The following is a 21,725-nucleotide window of genomic DNA, read 5'->3' as shown; positions in this document are numbered from 1 at the left end:
ACTGAAGGGGCTCTTTGTGCAAAGAACACAATGAGGGACACCATGGCTTGTTTGTAGAAATAGATTAAGGAATTTACAGTCTCTATGCACCAAAATATTATAGTGCTCTCTCACTTGAAATTCAAAATAAAAATAATGCTAATTATAAAATTACATGTAGGGAAGTCTTTCTGATTTTTCCCATGTTCTCATCATTTAAAAAATAATAAATACTCTAAAAACTGCCCCTGTGTTGATGATTTATTCAGCATATACCAGTTCGTCTATTGCATAATGCAGTACTATTCTGGGAATTGCAGATACATGGTATGACACCATTGTAGAATGTAAAAAGTGGAGAATGGAAGAAACTGAAAAGCTAGGCAGGTGTCAATTAATGAAAGATGTAAGAAAGCATGTGGTTAAGGATGTGGTGTTGATTACTGACCTGAGTTCAACCTCTGCCATTGATTCATTCTATACACTTGGGCAACTTGAAGCTTAATTTCCTCAGCTGTAAACTGGGAATGCTAAATTGTGAGAATAAATAAATGTAAAGCATTTAGAACAGTGCTTAATACCATAAAACACAGTTAATTTCAATTAAGTATTACCATTAATAAATTTGTACTTTAACCTGGGATATGGGAAGCCAATAAAGGTTTACATGTTTAGAGGGGGCTTTAATGGGTTTCTTTGGCTGAAGTGTATCATCTGGGTTGAATGACAATGAGCAGTATGCCTAGGAGGAAGACTCAATAGATATTAATTGGGATATTAATTGGATAGTGGTAAAAGAAGAAGGATGATACCTAGATTTTTGACTTGAGCAATTGGATCATGGTGGCTTTCTATGAGTGACATATCACAGGAAAGGGGCAAAATTGGTTAGTGAAGATAATGAGTTTAGTTTTGGAGACTGATTTGAAATGCCTAGAAGACATCCAAGTAATGACCTTTGGGAAACATCAGCATGGATATAGGAGTTTAACTAGTAAAAATAGGTAAGATGGGTTGGGGATCATGTTTAGATTGAAAAAAGGACCAGCAGGAATTCCAAGGCACATCCTTATGAAGTGTGGTGAAGTTCAAGAAGGATACTTTAGAGGGTTCAGAAAAATCAGGGGGAAAAAAAAACCAAGATTGTGATACAGTAAAAATAGTGGGGAAAAAAGCGTTTCAAGAAAAAAACGTGAACAATGTTGTCAAATGTTATATTTGGTCAAATAACACAGGACTAAATGTGGACATTACATTTAGTCAATGTCAGTGAAAAGCAAATCACTGATAACCTTGGCAAGAAGTGTTTTGGTAAAATGGTGGAGACAGAACTAGTTCATACTGGAGTGATGGGAGGAAAGGAAGCTGAGACAGTGAGTACAAACAACTCTTGCTTGCCTGTAAAGAGAAAAGAATGGTGGCTGAAAGCAGATCTTCAATTGATAGAGCTGAATAGTTGTTTTTTAAATGATAGACACATAATGTCTATCATTTTGAAAATATCAACACCATTAACACTCTAGTTCAAACTTCCAACATCTCACATGGACCATTACAATATTCTCGTTTCCTTCTTCTACCACCCCCATTGTATCTTTCTTGGCTACCCCTCCCTCAGCCCCATATACACTCCATACAAATCTAATTATAGCCTTCCCTTACTCATCTAAGCCAGTTGTAGAAGGCTTTTCCTTCTTGAACTAGAACGGGTATACCTCTTAATATTCTCTGGTGAGAGAGATCAGAGAAGCTATGGGGCCTCACACTGCTGGTGAGTGTTCATCTCTATCCAGTAATTCATCTGCTGTTAAGTGTTTATTATTACTTAATAGTTTACAAAAGGAAGGGTGGTGGCCCCCACTTTGCTCTCAGTATTGGCTGGTCCCCCTGCAGGTACTCTTCCCTCCCTGGGTCCTACCACACCTGAGCTTCCCAAACTGAACAAATGCCAATGGTGTTTTCAGTAGTAGTTTCATAGAAGCATTCTAAAACATACCAAAGCAGTACAGAGTAAGAGGACTAAGAGTTACTCTATTAATACACTGAGCTCTTTATTCCTCTCCTTTATTTCACATGAGAGGAAAAAGTTCTTACCTTTTAGGAAGGCACTGTCCGACAAAAATATGTGAGCTGCATATGTAATTTTAAGTTTTCTAGGGGCTATGCTTTTAAATAAAAAATCGTAATAAAAAGGTGAGGGCCAGGCGCGGTGGCTCACGTCTGTAATCCTAGCACTTTGGGAGGCCGAGGCAGGCAGATCACTTGAGGACAAGAGTTCAAAACCAACCTGGCCAACATGATGAAACCCCATGTCTACGAAAAATACAAAAAAATTAGATAGGCATGGTGGCAGCTGCCTGTAATCCCAGCTACTCAGGTGGCTGAGGCAGGAGAATCACTTGCACCTGGGAGGCAGACGTTACAGTGAGCAGAGATTGTGCCACTGCACTCCAGCCTGGGCAACAGAGTGAAACTCCATCTCAAAAAAAAAAAGTGAAATTAATTTTATTAATATACTTTATTTAACATATTTATAGGCCAATATATCCAAAATATTATTCTTTCAATGTGCAATTAATGTAAAAATGAAGATATTTTACTTTTTTGTTGTTGAAGAACACCACATGAAAAACATTGTTCACGTTTTTTCTAAGGCTTTGAAATTTGGTGCACATTTTATACTTACTGCACACCACAATGCCAAATAGCCACAAGAACTCAACAGCCACAAATTGGTAGTGGCTATGGTATGTGGCAGTGTAGTTTGTTCTACCCCCTATGTTTACTATTCATTTACTATGAAAACACATGATGAATGCTGTTTCCACAGCCAGGAATTGGTCCAGCTGATGCTGTTAAGGGAGTCAACTCTTTCTTCTGGGAAGGAAGGATCAAATCCTGTCTGAGCTCTGGCAGTTACGTGAAATGCAGGCTGTGAGCTCATTCCTAAATTCTGGTTCACCTTGTATGGTAGATTATATTATAAACTCACTTATGTTTGCTGCTCCTCCTTGCTCCAGCCTATTTTGAATCAGGCTTGGTCACATGACTTGCTCTGGTCAATGAAATGTGGAGAGAAGTGAGCAGAAATTGTAGGAGACAAAACATGGTTTGCCATAATCTCTTTTGTGTCCACCATTATGACTGACAATGTTCCAAACAGACAGAGGCTGCTCCATCAGTCTGGGACCTGGAGGGAGGACCACGTGGAGTAGAGGTGTAGCTAACCTGTAATGGACATGCAGGGTGTGAGAGGAATGAACCCTTGTTGTTGTTCATTACTGCAGCCAAACCTAGCCTCTTCCTAACTTATGTACTATTGTTTGTAGGTGTTGCAGACTGTTTTTTCTCTTTGTTGTCTGGAGGATGGGACAGTGCAGCTTCAAAACTTTCGACAGTGTCTCCTAAGGGCATTTCATTATGCCTGATGTTTGTTATTGCAATGTTATTGGTTGTTTTCCTGGCTTAGGTTCTGACCCCCAATAAAAATGGCCTCACAGGAGAATGGCGTAAACCCGGGAGGTGGAGCTTGCAGTGAGCTGAGATCCGGCCACTGCACTCCAGCCTGGGTGACAAAGCAAGACTCCGTCTCAACAACAACAACAACATCAACAACAACAAAAAAAGGCCTCAAATTTCAAAAGCCCTAATTAAGGTTCTACATCATTACCTTTTTCAGTTTTGTCCCAAGGCTACTAAGGAACTAAGAACAATATGCAAAGGTGAATTTTCTTCAAAAGATTATCTGTGCCTTTCCACACTTCAATTAGTAAGCAAATAAGATTTCTTTTTTGATTTTTTCCCCGATTTTTGGCTTGAAGGACAGAGATACCTCTACAATAAATATTTGTTGGGAAAAAAAGGAATGAAATGATACGATAGCAGCTTTCTAGGTGGGATCATATGCATATAAACATGTGCATATCTACTTATGAAATCCATGGTGAAAGTTTGTGAATCTGCTTTCTCTTGGAGTGGTTATTTATTCTTATAATAACTAACAAATGCCATTTGTAGTGTGACAGGTGAGTGAACCCCAGGATTCTTGACTTTGTCTGAGCTGACAGACTGTCACCTAGGTTATGGGTTTTATTCTCCAACGTTCATTCATTCAACAACAGAACCTGCCACGTGCTATCAACTTCTCTAAGCACAAGAGATACAGTTGTAGAAAAGACAGGCAAAATCTCTGCTTTCCTGAAACTTCCATTGTAGCCAGTCTGTTAGACATTCCCAGAGATCTTTTAGTTTTCTGGGTCTCTCTGCCTTAACAGATTTTTTTAAAAAACGTTTTTTTATTATGGAAAATTTCAATATGTAAGAGCTCAAAGAATTATAACCATCCCTATCATCCAATTTCAACCACAGTCAACTCATGTCCAATCTTATTTCATTGATACTCTACTCTCTCTCCTTATTCCATTTCAAATCATTTTGATAGCACAAGTATCACATCATTTCACTTACATCTTTAATAATATTACATACATGTTTTTCCTCTGGATGCTGAGATTTATACTTACCTGTCCTCATTTGACTGTTTGTATGGGAGACTTTGTGTCTGCATGTCTGTGTGTGTGAACATGCAATATATGTATATGTACCTTTTTAATGTTATGATTATTACTCACCATAACCATATCCATAAGCAGTTCCACAGCACCTATAGAGATGGAGTCATAATTCATCATGGGTATAAACAGAGTGCCCCCTGAAGAGTTGGTGATTGCCTCTCAAAGCTTTTTAGGTAGGTGTGGTGGCTCATGCCTGTAATCCCAGCACTTTGAGAGGCCAAGGCAAGCAGGCAGATCACTTGAGCTCAAGAGATCAGCCTGGGCAACATGGTGAAACCCCGTCTACCAAAAATACAAAAAGGAAATTAACCAGGCATGAGTGTCATGTGCCTGTGGTCCCAGTTACTCAGGAGGCTGAGGTAAGAGGATCACTTGAGCCCAGGAGGTAGAGGTTGTAGTGAGCTGAGATTATGCCACTGTATTCTAGTCTGGGTGACATAGAGACTCCATCACACACACACACAAAACAAAAGCAAAAAAAGCTTTTTGTATTTTGGTTTTGGTTTTTTGAGATGGGGTCTCAATCTGTTTCCCAGGCTGGAGTGCAGTGGTGTGATCTTGGTTTGCTGCAACCTTCGCCTCCTGGGTTCCAGTGATTCTCCTGCCTCAGCCTCCCGAGTAGCTGGGATTACAGGTGTGTGCTACCGTTCCCGGCTAATTTTTGTATTAAAATAGAGACAGGGTTTTGCCATGTTGGCCAGGCTGGTCTCAAACTCCTGACCTCAGGTGATCCACCCCATCAGCCTCCCAAAGTGCTGGATTACAGGTGTGAGTCACAGCACTCGGCCTTAAAAAAGCTTTTTATGCCAGAAGTGCTCTGGTCCAATTTAGGGGGATATGATAGTATGTCTTTTTTTTTTGAGATGGAGTGTCACTCTGTTGCCCTGTTGCCCAAGCTGGAGTGCAGTGGCGCAATCTCAGTTCACTGCAACATCTGCCTCCTGGGTTCAAGTGATTCTCCTGTCTCAGCCTCCCTCCCAAGTAGCTGGGATTACAGGAACCCACCACCATGTCCAGCTAATTTTTTTGTTTAGTAGAGATGGGTTTCACCATGTAAGCCAGGCTGGTCTCCAACTCCTGACCTCAAGTGATCTGCCTTCCTCAGCCTCCCAAAGTGCTGGGATTACAGGTGTGAGCCACTGTGCCTGCTCTGGGATATGATACTATGTATGTCTTCTGATCTCAGTTTACAACATCAGTAATTGCTCAAGTGTTTCCTCTTGAATTACCTAAGGATATCACAGAAAGTGTTATTTTTCTTTGCAAGTCATCAGTGGCTAGTCTTAGATAAGAAAACTATATTCCCTTTATTAACATGACCTTGATCTTCTAGGAAAATAAAAACCCTTGAATTATTATATTAGAGTACGATATGCTTCCTGTTTTTATTTTAAAATTCCCAAATTTAATCAGATTCTCTCTTAAAAGAAGTATGCGTTGGTGTGTTCCTATTTTAAATTCATCCTGCAACACCAAAAACCTTTCAATGGCTTCACATCATTATTTTAAATAAAATCCAGTTCCAAAATCTTAACATGAAATTTTTTTTACCTCTAACTTGACTGACAGCCATTTCCCATGTCCCTAATTTGATACCCTCCCACCACTCTGTCCTTAAGATCCTGACTCTTCTTTATATCAGGAACATCCCACAGGCTATTATGTGTGCTGGAATGTTCTTGTCTCTACTTTGATTCACATGACTTTTACTCATAATTCACTTTTCTTAACCATTTAAGTATCATATCCTTAGAGAAACCATGCTTGAGCCTTTACAGTCTAAATTGCTAAAATGGTTCATAGTTTCCTCTTTCATAATACTTAAAATTTTATTATTAACTATGATTTTTAAAATGTACAAAAACAGAATGAATCAGATGATTAAATTCGTGTTATAGTGTTCTCTGGGGGAGTGGATGCTGAGATGGGGTTAAAAGCGCAAAAAGTTTACTGGAGAGTAGCACCTGTGAAATGGAAAGCGGGGAAGCAGAATTGGGTGGGAGAGCCATTAGATTACCATGCAGGTCTGACAATACTTCTGCCATCCCAATATTGAGCAGGTCCTTATCCCTTGCTCAGTCTTGAGCTGGGGATGGGCATGCGGGAGAGGGTTTGCCCTGAGAATAGTGTAACTTCAACGTGAAAGCTGAGGTGAACCCAGAAAGAATTAACAACTGGAGGCTGTCATGTATCTATGCTCCTTGCAGTTGGGCAGTGAGTCCTTTCTTGAAGGGAGATCTGAGCTGCACACCCCTGTGACTGCTATACATTGTAAGATGTCAACTCAATCCAAATTAATCCATAACTTCAATGAAGATTTTTTTTTTTACAAGTTCAACCATCTTGTTCTATGTATTTGGAAAACTAAAGGTTCATATTTATTTATGTATTTATTTATTTAGATGTAGTTTCACTCCGTCGCCAAGGCTGGAGTACAGTGGCACAATCTCGGCTCACTGACAACTCCACTTCCCAGGTTCAAGCGATTCTCCCACCTCAGCCTCTGGGCTGGGTACTACAGGTATGTGCTAACGCACTTGGCTAATTTTTGTATTTTTAGTAGAGATGGGGTTTCACCATGTTGGCCAGGTTGGTCTGGAACTCCTAACCTCAAGTGATCTGCCTGCCTCGGCCTCCCAGAGTGCTGGGATTATAGGTGTAAGCCACTGTGCCAGACCAAGATTAATATTTAGCCAAGTTAAATTTGAAAAAGAGCAAAGAAGAGGGATTTGCCTTATTATATATTAAGATATTCTATAACATAATACAATAGTAAATAAAAACAACATGGTACTGGTGTAGTCACAGACAAAATGACCAATTGAAAAATAGGTCAGAAGCAGAACACAAATGAAATGAAAACAGAAAGATACCAGTGGCATCAAAAATCAAACAGGAAGGAGACTGGGCACAGTGGCTCACACCTGTAATCCCAACACTTTAGGAGGCCGAGGCGGGCCGATCACTTGAGGCCAGGAGTTCAAGAACAGCATAGCCAACATGGTGAAACCCCATCTCTAATTAGATGGGCATGGTGGTGCACGCTTGTAGTCCCAGCTACTTGGGAGGCTGAGGCAGAATTGCTTGAACCTGGGAGGCAGAGGTTGCAGTGAGCCAAGATTGTGCCACTGCACTCCAGCCTGGGAGATGGTGAGAGACTCCATCTCAGGAAAAAAAAAAAGAAAAAAAAAGAAAATCAACAGGAAGGAATAAACTGAGTAGACTTATAGAAAAAAAAATGGCCTAGATCCTCACTTTACACCACAAACAGGGATGTATTACAGAGAGAATAAAGACTTAAGTGTGATTCTAAGTAGAGTAATGGACTGTAAAAGAAATAGAAGAAAATACAGAATCTCTTTGTGATCTGGAAATCACTGGAAATGCAGACTGTTTTTAAACAAGACTTCAAAAGCACTATTGAAAGTAGTAAGACTGTACTCAACTGGAGAAGACAGCTGGAAAAACCTGAGGAGGAATTCAGCACACTATAGAGAATATTCCCGGGATCAGTGCAGCTGAAAGATGAAGGCAACTTATGGTAATAAACCATAAAGAAATATAGGTCTGTTAGAGGGTATATCACTCTCTTGCCTATCTAAAATATTTTCTCCTGCCTCTGCTTCCTTCCTATTTAAAACAAAGCATGTGTCTTCAATAAACATTTTTTGAGTTTCAGACAGAGTTAAGAGCAGATAGTAGAGAGGAATAAACTTGAGTCCAGTCCTTAAAAGAGCTCATAAGGCCAAGAAAGATGAGAAAACTAAGTAAAACGTTTTATTTTTATCTGTCCTCACTATCTCTTCCCAGTAAATGTTTTAACTCCTGTTCTACAGGTAGGGAGCTAGACCTTTGTCTAGGGTATCACTGAGGTACTGGCATTTGAGCAATAAGGAAAATCATTCTGGCAAAAGGGACAGCGCTAATAAAGTCACAAGGCCTTGAAAGAACGTGGTGTATTGGAAAATGTTAAGCAGGTAACCTAATACTGGACATCCCAAAATGTACGTTACTGAATAGAGAAAGTAGTCTATGGCAGCTGTTTAGTCTTCTCTTAGTAGAATTGATGATTACATCAGCTAATTGTTACCTTTGAAGGCAGGGCCAAAGAAGATGAAGCAGGGATAAATGAAGGATAAATGTTAATGGTTAAGGAAGAGAAGCATTCTAGGAAGCAAAAATGACTCGCCGTGGAGTGATAATAAACACTGTACTATAAATTTAGAGGAGGAAGATACTGCTATCAGCCACAGTGGCCAGGAAAGGCTTCATGGAAGTGGTAGGGCTTCCTTTGGTCATTCAAAAAATAGAGTTGATCCTTATTACTTGCAGATTCTGTATTTGTGAGTTTGCCTACTTGTTAAAATTTATTTGCAATGCCCAAATCAATACTTAGAATGCTTTTGCAGTCACTTGTCGACATGAACAGAGGCAAAAAATTTGAGTCACGTGATACACATGTTCCCAGCTTTGGTGAAACAAGGGGATGCTTTGCGTTCCTGTTTTAGCCCTCACACTGGAAACAAGTGTCCTTTTCATGGTCTATTTAGTGCTATATTTGTTGCATTTTTGAGCTTTTTGTGATTTCACTGTTTAAAATGCCCCCCAAGTGTAGTGATGAGGCTATCTAGTTCCCTAAGTGCCAGAAGGCTCTTCTTTTTAAAGAGAAAATACATACACCATGTAAGCATAAGTTACAGTGCCACTGGCTATGAGTTCGATGTTAATGAATCAACTATATTAAATAAGGTACCTTAAAAATTTTTTTCTGCCTACATAAGGTGCCTTTTAAAAGAAACACACATAAAGCAAGGTATTTATGGGCTGGTTGACAAACATTTGATAAGAGGCTTGAAGGAACCTAATCCTGTATTTCTCCTAGTAGCAATGGTTCCATATTCACTAATTCATTATTTGTGGCTTTTTACAGAACCACTGTGAATAAGAATTGGCTGTATATATTAGTGGCTGTTCTTGAAGCGGGGGATTCAAAGCTATAATCCACTAAAGAACAAATAATCACATACTTGCAAAAATAAAGCTATGAGTGCTATAAAAGAAGCAAACACAGGCTGATGTCAGAACATCTCAGAGGGACTCTTGCTTCAGATAAGGGAGGTGAAGGATGGATTTCCAAAGGTGGTGCTGCATTTTGCACTGCAAAAATGCACTGCATTTTGACGTGTAAGTACGAATCCATCAAATGAAAGGTAGGGAAATGCATTTTGCAATGGCTCAATTTAGTGAGAGGACACACTTCTGTGGAGACAAACGGTTACTCCATCTTGAATGCTAATTTGTCATGCTGACTTCTGATTAGGCCCAGTCCTGTGATTATTACTTTATTTACTGTCCTTAGTGTAAGAACAAAGCAACCCTGATGTTATCACACAAATTACAGGCTATGATGCATATAGCATTCTTGCCTGTCTGGAGGGCTGCCTTTAAATGTCTCTATAGAGTACGTACACCCTTTCCTTATGGCACGTAAGTACTGGTCTGGGGAGTAATAGGGCAGAGATCTACCTGTCTTGCTGCCACTCAAGACCATGCTTCTGTCTGTAAGTTACCCCCAACAAAACACTCTTTACTGACCAAACTGGATTGTCTGCTTTGTTCATTTGATTTCTCCTTTGATATCTGGGGGCACCTTGCATAAAGGGTCTTTTCATGGAACAACTTCTTTTAAGGAACTCAAAATAGTTTAGGATGGCTGGAGCAAAGACTGAAAGGCACTGAAAGGAGTTTCTAGGCAAAAAGGAAGGTGTCTGATTTATGAAAGAACCTTTATAGGATGTTAAATAATGTGTTTTATTCTAAAGATAATGTGGAAGTGAAGATTTTAAGCAAGAAAGTGACATGATTAGATCCAAATTTTTGAATTATTGCTATTAAAGGCAATGATTATGAGGGTAACTGAAGATGAACTGAGATGGAGGTCAGCATAAAAGGCAAAGATATTAAAAGGCTTTTGCTATTATTTAGGAAGAATAAACTTTAAAGAAGACAGTGACAGGTATGAGAGATGGATGGGCAAAGTTTGAGCAGTCAGGGAAAGAAGTAGAAGCGTTCTCTGTGAAAATAAAGTGAACAAATGTTTGGAGAAAGGGAGGGTGAGCAAATCAGTTTACCTGGGGTATACAGTATTTGATAGAAGCTTTGGAAGGCTGAAGTGGAGAACCAGAGTCATGGAATAGCTGGTGATAAGGCTGAAAATATTGGTGACATCAGCCTGTGGCAAGGCTACAACAGACTAAACAAATATAATTTTAACTTTTGGCAGTATTAAATTTATAAACAAATTTTGTTGTAAAATACATATAAAACCTACCCTTTTCATTAAGTATATGGTCCACTGCATTAAGTACATTCATATTGTGCAACCCACACACCACCACTCATCTCCAGAATCTAAATCATCCTAAACTGAAACTCTATTATTCACTGAAAAATAACTCCTCATTTCCCCTTCTCCTGGGCACCCTCTCCACCCCTGCTCTTGCTACCTTTCCAGCTTCTGTCTCTAGAAGTTTTGACTACTCTAGATACTTAATGTAAGTAGAATCATAATATTTGTCCTTTCATGTCTGGTTTATTTCACTTAGCTAAATCACTTTAATCAACACCCTGGTTATTCAGTAGCTGGATTCTAATTTGTATTCTACTCTATATGCTGTATTTTAAAACAAATGTCTTGCTTTGTAGTTCATAATCTTTCCACTTAATCCTTGAGGAGACTTCACTCTAGCAAATTATAAACTCAGAGTTTCTAAGAACAATTTAGCCTACCGGTGTCTCTCATAAAGAGCTTTCATTGATCTCCTTACTGAAAATGTCTTTAGACTGTGAATATTTTCATTCCACTACAGTTCATGGAACGTAGACGCTTCGTAAAATTCCACCTAGTATCTAAATAGAACTCAAGCAGGAATCAAACTTATTTGATCACCCAGGAAAAGAGTTTATTTGGGTTGCTGATATGAAGACTCTCTTTTTTGATACTATATAATCTCCCGATGTGAGATAGGGCTGAATTTGCTCTAAATAAAGAGCATTTTAAAAATAACAAAACTTATCTTTATCTGGGGGAAAGTGCAGGCTGGAAACTACCTGAGAGACGTGAAGGTTCTCTCACCTTTCCCTTGGAGCATCCCTGAGTCATTAGGGCTCTACCAACAAGTCGAGTACTGTTGGACAAGGCACTAATCATCTGGCGGTCTCGTTGGACTCCATTAGACCAGCCTGTATTTATAAACCTCGTTCACATCACAGCATACACAGAATATGGTACTGGTAGGGCACTTGGGTAAATTGACGAGGAAGCGCGCTCTGCACCTGGAACCTACGGGCCGCCTGGTGTCGCGCACGCGGGTGTGTACGCTCTCAACAAGCGATCCATCCGGCAGATCCGTTCCAGCTGACAGGCCACGGCCGTCTTACCGGGGACGAGCTAGGGCTCCCGCTGTTTCTGAAGTTCTAGCTCGGGGACGAGCTAGGACTCCCTCCTTGTAAGAAATAAGTTCTTTATATCATAAAGATAAGCAAAGAATAAAAAGGCACAAAGGCCGCAAGCAAAGCACACACTCAAAAACCGAACTACAGCACTCGACCCGCGCATTCTCCGCCGACCTTACGTCTCTTCCCAGCAGGCTCCAGGAACCACCGCGAGACTTCATCAATTATCGCGAGATTTATCGGCAGCCATCTTCTTGGGGGTGCTGGGAGGCAGGAAGACCCCCTGAATCGTTCCCATTGAGCTGCCCTTCGCCTTCGCTTTCTTTACTTTTGCCTTTTCGACGTAGCCAACAAGCACCTGGTCCCGAGGCCGAGAGAACGCCTGGGTCTAAGCGCGTGTCGCGCTTCCGGTCTGGGTAGATTTGCTGGGGAAGAGGGAAGGGGGAGGGCCCGGGCAAACCGTTGCTGCTTCAGCCCGGGCCAGGGTCCGGGGACGGGGAGCTCCTGGCATCCCGTGGATTTGCGGCCTGCGGCGGTCCTTGCAGAGCTGTTCACCGACCGGGGCCCGCGGGAACCTGCCACCGGCGCCTCCCACCGCGGCCCACGCGGGCGGCGCGCGGAGGAGGGGGCGGGGGCAGCGGCGGCTGTAGCGGCTGCGACCTGGGCGGGCGGAGGAGTGTGACGGGCCTTAGGGCCGCTGTGGATGGTTTCTAAAATGATCATTGAAAACTTCGAGGCACTCAAGTCCTGGCTCAGCAAGACTCTCGAGCCCATGTGAGTATCCGGGGGATATCTCTCTGCAGGGATGGCAGTGGGAGATAGGCGGATCCACAGATCTGTGCGGTTTCCCCGAGCGCCCACGGTGGAGGCCGAAGCGGTGAACGGAGGTCCCAGGGCTCTGTGGCTTTTCCTCCTCGTCCACCTCGCTTCTAGGTTCAAGATACCCCCAAGAGCCTGACTCGAGTTTTATTTTATTGCTGAGCTGGTCTCGTTTTCCCGTTATATGTAGACCGATTCCAACCCCCCACCCCCAATATTTTCCGAGGGCCTCAAAATCGGTTTTTAGTGAAACCGACTGTATTTTCCTTCCTACAGACTATTTTACCTTGTTTTTCTAAATGAAGTAGACGGCCTTTATTAGGGATTCGGGCAGTTCTAGCTTAAATCACTCACGTTTCACCTAAATACAATTCCTGAAAGCAAGGCCACGTCTCCCATGTGCTGTCTGGCTCATCTGCACCTCTCTTCACTGATTGAAGATGTAACAGGTGCTGAGGTGGCCAGTAAAATTCCCCTTTCCCGCCTACACGTTCGTTAGCTTGGAGAGGAGAAAGAAAATTGAATCTTCATACATATGGAATATTTAGCAGTTTTAAGTGGGATGCTATAGATAGACTTTGTGTTGGGGGGGCCTTAGAGTGCTGAAATAGTCTTAGATTGGAAAATTTAAGGAGTGTTTTCACGACTTGTTAATACTAAATATAACATGGACCAAGTGCTTTATCAGAATTGGTTGATTTATAATGCAATGAGGAAAATTCACGCATTTAATGAAGTTATTAGGTACCTACTATGTACTACGGGAGGCTTTGGGGATAGAGCTTTTAAATTCTAAAATTGACAAGAGATAAATCCAGATATTAATAGAGCTGTGACTATTTTAATAATCATGTAAAAGAGTGATTATGAGGGAGGCTACTTCACATTGGTCAAGGAAGGACTCTCAGAGAAGGTGACATTGGAGCAACATCTAAAGAAGAGAAGGGACCATCTGTGTCAAAGTCTTGGAAAAGAACGTTTCTTGCAAAAGGAAGAGCAAATGAAAGGCGCTGTAGCAGAAGTAATTGTGGTGTGTTTCAGGAAGAGAAAGGCCATTGTGGCTGCAAGGAGCCTTGTGATGAGGGAGAGAATGTAAGAGAAGTTGGACAAGTAGGTAGGGGCCACATCATGTATGGGAAGATGTGAGATGATTTAAAGCAGACAAGGACTGATTTAATTTTGTTTTTAGTCTGCCTATTTTGTAGCGACTGAGAGGACAAGAATGGAAGTAAGGAGACTATTCAGAAGGGTATTGTAGGCAGAGATGTGGCTAGTTTGCATTAGAATTTATTGTAGGCAGAGATGTGGCTAGTTTGCATTAGAGTGATGGTGGAGACAGGCAGATCCAAATACATTTCGTAAGTAAAATTAATGGATTAAATGTGGGAGATGAGGGAAAGGGAAATCAAGGGTGATGATCGCCTTAGATAAACCAAGCAACTGAATGGTTTATAGTAGAGAAGGCAGAGAACAGGTTAAGGAGAGAAGGAAAGGGGTTGGCTAGTTTTGATAATAAATACAGTAAGTATGAAGTCTGTGGGATACATCTAAGTGTGAGATCATTGAATGTATGAGTCTAGAACTCAGGACTGGAGAAATCTGGAGTCATGCAGATGGTATTTAAAACCATGACATTGTGGGAAATTTCCTACGAAAAATGTGTAGATAGGGAAGAGAAGAGGACCTAGTACTGAGGCAGGAGGAAAACTGGGCTTTATGTCATTAAAGAACAAGTGTGTGACAAAAGAGAGGAGTTTATGAAATGCTGCAGAATGCGTGAAAAAATGTAGGCAAATAGGTGGCCCTTAGATGTAGCAAAGTGGAAGTCGTTGGTAACCTTAGCAAAATAGTTTGACTGGAGTGGAGTTGTGCAGATGGAAGCCCTATTTCAGTGTATTGGAGGGTGGGCATCATAGTATAGGGGTGAGAAGAACTCTGGAGCAGAATGTCTGGTTTTGAATACTGCCGCTGCCGCTTACCAGCTGTATGATATTGGGTAAGTTACTTAACTCAGGGCTTCCATTTCCTCAACTGTAAAATTGGGAAAATAATGAATATATATTAAGGAAATCTTAGACTACTGCCTGGTGTGTAATTAGCATTCAGTAGTTATTAGGTGAACACAAAACTTATAAATGTTTTGGGTTGAAATAGCTTTCCTTTAGGCGTTCAGTTTCATATCAGATTTACTGCCGTATCCCCCCGTCTTACCTAAATGAGAAGACTGTAGCCACTTAGAGTGTATGCTTGTAATTTTTCTTTAGTCTTAATAAAACATATTCCATGTATCATAAAGCCTACTCTCGATGGCTGTAGCACTGCAGTCATTATGTTGTCGTAAATAAGGCACTGCTAGTAGAGCCTAGACACTGGGAATTGTAATTGGTCCTTTTCTAATGTATGTAGCTGTGGTAAAATTGAGCCCTTATCCAAGTTCTTGTCCTTTTAATTGCATTTCAGGTGGATTCTTTTGTATAATTTATAAAAGCTGATCCCAGTTATTTAAGATCAGTGATTTCTAACCTTGGTTTTGTGAAATGTTATGATCTGTTATCTAAAAGGATTTTTTATTTTTTTTATTTTTTTTTTGCTTTAACATTGTGATTACCAAACTACTCTGTTTGAGAGAGGAACATACAGAGGACCAAGGGTAAGCTGTAACTTGAAACTTACATAAAACTTTTTAGTTACCTGTGCTGGTTAAATACTTCATGGTTTTGGACTTACTCCACATTTTGAACGTGTTAATTCAGCAAACATTTATTTTAAGAGTACTTAACCTACTCTATGCTAAGCAGTGTGCAAGATATTGGGGAAATAGGTAACAAGACGTGAAATGACTCTCTTCATTTTATTTACCATTTAGCAGGAAAGATAGGTGTTGAAGTCTGGGAACACTTCCCTGGTGTAATGTTTATCTCAGCTTGGAAGGATGAAGAACACTTTGCGGGGGAAAAAAAGGATGGGATTGGAGACCTGTGAAAGCATTGTAGGTTTGGTGAACAGATTGTATGGAGGTCCTAAAAATGGACAAAAAAAGATATCTTGGAGGAAGTGAAAGAAATAGAAAAAAACAAGGGAGAATAATGGCAGTGGAAAGCTCCAGAGAAAGGAGTCAGATCACACAGGACTTTGTTGAGTCATGTTTAAGACTTTGGATGTTATTGATAGTGGGAAGCCAGTGAAGGGTTTTAGGGCAAAAGGGTTTTCAGATGGATGTTTAAAAAAAAAAAGCCTGGTTGTGTTTTCAGCATGGAATAGAAGTCTGCATATCTGTATTTTACTCTTTAATAACTTCTGTACATGTACCAGGGTTCTGAGTTTCATAAATTATTGAAAATAATTTTCAATGTCTTTTTCATCAAATTGAAAATTTTGAACTTTATTGTCATCTTGAAACACTTAAGACTGATGTTTTCTTATCTCAAAGATTTGCTTAGTCATACTTGCTAATAATATGAGACTAAATGTTAATCTTTTTTCTAATATTTCGTTTTGATGATAAGAAGTCCTGAAAAAAAATTAAGCTCTTTTGTTGTAGTAAACTTACAAAAACAAAAAAAAACCAAAAAACTTTCTACTGTATTTAAAACTTTTAAGTGGACTTACTCATCAAAGTCATGTTTTTTGTTTATTTTCTGAAGAGACACCGAAAGATCTAATGAAACTTTAATTTTTTAGAAAATAAAATTGAGGGGCAGATGGGTGTAATGATGTACTCAGGTTTTGTGAGTTGAGTAGTAAAGAAGAAAATGCCTAGTGTTGTGCTTCTGCCACTGTGTAGTGCTGTGGAGGAAGTGTGTGGTGGAAAGAAGGTCTCTGTGCCCAGATAGATCAGTATTCAAATCTCACTTCTGCCGTTTATTAGCTGTCTAGGCAAAGGAACCTCCTCTTTCCTTATTGGTATAATAGGAAAGGGTTGAATGGGACACTTGTTTGAGAGCCTTGCCCTTCCCCTCCTTTCTTAGATAATTGGTTGATTAAACACAGATAGGTTACATTACTACTATTGCTACTGTTAGAATTATCACCAACACTCCTGCTGTGGCTACCACCTGAACTGTATGCATTGTTGTTAAACATTTTGTATTATTGTACTTACAAGTTTTATAAGGTAAGCATTGTTATCTCTCCATTTTGCAGGTGATGAGACTGAGGCACTGAAGCATGAAGTTAAGATTTATTTGCCTACAGTGATTTAAACTGTGGGCAAACTCTAGAGCCACATGCATATTCTTAATTTACTGCTACACAGTGCAGCATCCTAGTGTTTTCTATTACTGTATATACTTTTTTACTATGACATTTTCGTAGTATTGGCTACTAAAAGAACAAAATTCTAAAGCATCATGGTTATCAGTGCTTTAGAGTTTAAGAAATAAACATCTTTGGAGTTTTTGTAGTATTTTTTCCTTCACCTGTACTTGTTACTACACCTTTCTCACCATATTAAAATTTATTTTTGTTCCTGTCTGATAGGAAGAATTATTCTTTTGGGTTTGCTAAATGATCTTTTTACTCCTGAACCTTTGAGTATTTTTGCTTCCTTTGACCTTTGCTTTTCAATTGGCTCCTTTTGGCATAGTAAGTCCATTTCCCATTCCTTAGGAAAAACTCAGCAATAGCAGCAAAAAACAAAACAAAAAATAAAATGCTTCTAGTCACTTTCTTGCTAGCTTTCTGTTCCTGTCGCTGGTAAATCTTGAAGTAGTAGTCAGACTTTTAATTTTTTGTTAGTTTGACCTCAACCATTTACTTCTTAATGTCTTGGAATAGAATTTCTTCGTTGTAATATAATTAGAACCAAAATTGCTTACCTCAGTGTTACCACTCAATTTATATTTATTAAAATAAAGGCCCAAACTTTTATGTTTTTTGCCCTATGCATGTATAACATCAGTGTTGATGCCGCCTTTTTAACTTACTTACCTTGAATCCCTAATATGTTGGTTCCTTTTCTTAAATCAGTCTTACCCTCTTTTGTTCCTTTTCTTCAGATTCTAATTGTGTTTTTCAGTGTTGTTTCATTGATATTTTTTTCTTCATCCATTTTTTACTTCTGACATTTCATTAATTACTGCTAAGATTTAAATGTTTGTCTTCTCCAGAATTATTGTTGAAATTTAATTGCATTAAGTATTAAGAGGTGATTAGGTCACGGGGGCTTGCCTTTGTTGATTGGATTAATGCCTTTATAAGAGGTTAGTTTTGCCTCTGCCCCTCTGACTTACTTCTGCCATGGGAGGAACTCCAGAGGATGCAGTGTTCAAGGTCTGTCTTGGAATCAGAATTTTCAAACCTGCCAGTACCTTGATATGGGACTTCCCAGCCTCCAGAAATGTGAGCCAATAAATTTCTTTATAAATTGCCTGTCTTGTCGTATTCTGTTATAGCAGCACAAACGGACTAAGACCTTTCCCATGAATGGTTTTCTTTGTAATCCATGCCAGTGGTTCTAACAACTTCTTTGGGAGTGTATATTGTAGATCCTTTAAAGTCTGATTAAAGACAGCCTCCCTAGGATTTGCAAATACATACACATTTGCATTGAATTTCAGAGCTTTTCACCCTGAGCTTGTTAATGGATTCCAAACTAGAACCTCTACTCTCTGCATTTATTTTCACATAAGTATATTTAGACTTAACCACTCTTCACAGTCTTAAGCTTTTATCTCTAATTACTGGCTGTATATCTGCTTGGATCTCTCATCTAAACTTCAAACTAATTTCTGAAAAGAAGTGTTCTCTGGATTCACTTATTTTAATTTCACTTCTCCAAATTATGCTGGCTTGAAATTTTTTGGCTTCTCCTCCCTCCCATTCACTTAGTCATGAGGTTCTCTCTTGATAATCCTTACTGACATTGCTTAGTAGGGGGCTCACACTCCGTATCTAAATGAATGCAATTTGCTTTCTAACAAATCTATTTTTATCTCTAGGCCTTTCTCCCTTCCAGTTCTTCTGACATGGATGCCCAGCCTTGTTTATATCCCATTGCTTGATCAAAACCTTCAGCATTCCCAGATCATAAATTGCATTCTTTTTAGCTTGCCTTTAAGAAAGCTAATGATTTGCTTTAAATTATCTTTCCATTGATATCTTTCTACTTTTTATATGTCTTAATTTCAGCAAAGCTGAACTTTCGTGATTCACTGTAATGTTATTTTTACTGTTTCTTTTTTCTGAACATTAGTAGTAGGCACCATTTATTGAGTGCTTACTCTTAATATATGTTAATCATTATACAGTCATTGTGTGCAAGATAGGTTCTTGTTTCTTGAAGATGAGGAAATTGAGTATTAGGAAGATGAAATAGCGTACTTTATTCATAGCTAGTAAATGATGGAGACAAGATCCAAAAGAAGACGTTTTGATTCCAGAGCCTTGTGTTATGGTGTACTGTCTTTATATCCTTTCGGTGTGTTGAAGTCAAAGATGAAGTGTGATTCCAATTCTTCCAGAAAGCTATCTATGATCTGTCCAGCTGGACGAAGTGACTCCTCCCACCATGACTTCTCTCTCAGCACTGGTTTCAGTTGTCATGACACTCATCACTTGTACATTAAATTATTTAGTTGTGTTATTTTAGCTTTATTATTAGAGTCTCAGGTCCTTGATGGCAGACTCCAACTCTTAAGATTTAACTATATTCCCGTTCATTATATACATTATCTAGCACAATGCTTTGTGTGTAGTATATATCTGATTAAGTGCATTAGTTGAAATTTCAAGGTTGTGTACCTAAAGCCAAGGGAAGAGGCAATAATTTGGGTAAAACTATAGAATCTACCCTACTTCAGAACAGCAGATATGTGAGCCATTTGAAGATTAAGTAGTCTTTGGGTCTACTTCTGTATTTTTCTCCTAGCACCTTTGGTTTAGGTAAAGCTTAAGTTTAGTTCAGATTTTTTTTTTTTTCTTCTTAGAGGGAAAGGTCACTGAAGTATATTAATATTTACTTGTTAAAGTATTATTGAATGTTGCTATGTGCAAGATTGCTGTCTCCATAGAGCTGCACATAAAAGAATTATAGTAATTCTAACCTGATGAATGTTATAGCTGGTAGAAGAGTTAGTAGTCTATAATTATTGGTTAAAACATTTTTCTTTATCTCTTTATCCCCTTAACTTTTGATGAATTGACTTTCATAATCACATTTTGCTGCTGCAATCTTATTTGGCCTTTCCGTCTGAATGCTGAGTTTAAATGCATTTAGTACTTTTTTTTCTGTATGCTTTAGCACTTCCTTATTGTTGGCTGACAGTGCTTCTCAAAATTATTTTACATGCTTAAACCAAGAGACAGGGACTGTATTATGAGCAAAATGTAAAATATTCCCATGTTAGGTATATACATAACCTAAGCTTGAGAATGACTAACCCAAGCTTGAGCTAAATAGCTTCTAAGATTTTTTTTCCCCTCTTCTTGCTTCCTTTGTGCCAGAGAAAAGAATGAATGAGAGAAATGAATGAATGGTAAGCTGTTCCTAATAGACTTACTCATTACTCTCCTACTACCTACCTTATTTCTGTGGAAAAAAATCTTTTCAATTTACATGCAGTAACTTTGAAATAGGTAAAAGTTTATTTTTAACTTAGGGTTTTATTTAGTATCTTTTATGTGTGTATTAAATAATGGAGTAAGTTCAAGGTCTGTGACTTAGTGATTCTTCTTGAGATATTTTTCCTATATAGAAGCATTTCTTTTGCTATATATTTTTTTCTGTGACATGTTTTACAAGTGCTTTTAAACTTTTGATTTTCTAATTTTTATTTTTAGTATAAAGAAATATATTTGTATATTGACCTTGAATTCTGAAATTTTACTAAGTGTACTTATTCTAGTAGCTATTTTATAGATTCAGTGGAATTTTCTTACACCAATCTCATCATCTATGAGTAATGACCATCTTTTCTGATTTTTATACCTTCATTTTATTTATTTATTTATTTATTTTTGAGACAGAGTCTGGCTTTGTCGCCCAGGCTGGTGTGCAGTGGCATGATCTCAGCTCACTGCAGCCTCCACCTCCCAGGTTTAGGTGATTCTCCTGCCTCAGCCTCCCAAGTAGCTGAGACTGTAGGCACGTGCCGCCATGCCTGGCTAATTTTTAGTAGAGACGACGTTTCATCATGTTAGCCAGGATGGTCTCGATTTCCTGACCTCGTGATCCACCGGAGGATTGATTTTCAAATATTAAGCCAATTTTGTATTCCTGAGATAAACCAGGGTTGGTCATGTTGTATTACGCTAGATTTGGTAATATTAAAACAAGTGGAAGTATTCGATCCTCTGTTTTTCTGAAAAAATTTATTTAGGATTTGTACTTTTTTTTCCTTAAAATTTTTGGGATCCTTCAGTGAAGCCATCTGGGACTGAAATTTTTGTTGTGAGGATTTTTTGATTATAAAATCAGTGTCTTTGATAGTTATAGGGCTGTGTAGGTATTTCTGTTCCTTCTTGTGTCACTCTTGACAATTTATGATATTCAAGGATTTTTCTGAAGTTGCCAAATTTATTGACATAAAGTTAGTTGCATGTAACCTTACTGTTCATTTAATAACTAGGATTTACTGTGATGCTTCCTTTCCCCTTTTTAATTATACCTTTGGTTGCTCTTTTATTTTCTTAATCAATTTTGCTATTGGCTTTTCAGTTTTACTCAGCTTGTTAAAGAACTGTGTTAACTTTTTTTTCTATTTTCTATTTCAGTATTTTATTTTTATGATTCCCTTTGAAAGCACTTTGGGTTTAATTTGCTGTCCTTTTCTTCTTAAAGTGGAACCTAGGTCATTGGTTTTACACCTTTCTTTCAGCTATTTTATGATGTTGTTCCATTGCCACTGTCATCTGTTGTTTCTGGTGAGAAATCTGCTGTCATTTGAGTGTTTGTTCTCC

General features: G+C 39.0%; 1 protein-coding gene across 50 annotated transcripts in view; it reads left to right on the top strand.

Annotated features, from left to right (window-relative positions):
* The first annotated feature begins 12,252 nt into the window (after positions 1–12,252).
* RBM26 (RNA binding motif protein 26) overlaps positions 12,253–21,725 on the top strand; it is a 95,131-nt gene continuing 85,658 nt past the window's right edge. For 28 of the 50 annotated variants that reach the window (XM_074021245.1, XM_074021243.1, XM_074021242.1 and 25 more), the window contains exons 1-2: positions 12,253–12,782; positions 15,454–15,477. In XM_074021245.1, the coding sequence (XP_073877346.1) occupies positions 12,712–12,782; positions 15,454–15,477 (95 nt within the window). In that variant the 5' untranslated portion in view covers positions 12,253–12,711. The remainder of the gene's footprint in view (positions 12,783–15,453; positions 15,478–21,725) is intronic. The other 22 variants (XM_074021254.1, XM_074021252.1, XM_074021251.1 and 19 more) reach the window with 1 other exon arrangement.

This window comes from Macaca fascicularis, chromosome 17, assembly GCF_037993035.2.
Source record: "Macaca fascicularis isolate 582-1 chromosome 17, T2T-MFA8v1.1".
Lineage (NCBI taxonomy): Eukaryota > Metazoa > Chordata > Mammalia > Primates > Cercopithecidae > Macaca > Macaca fascicularis.
Note: the sequence above shows the minus strand (reverse complement) of the source record. Positions and strands in the feature narration are given on the sequence as shown.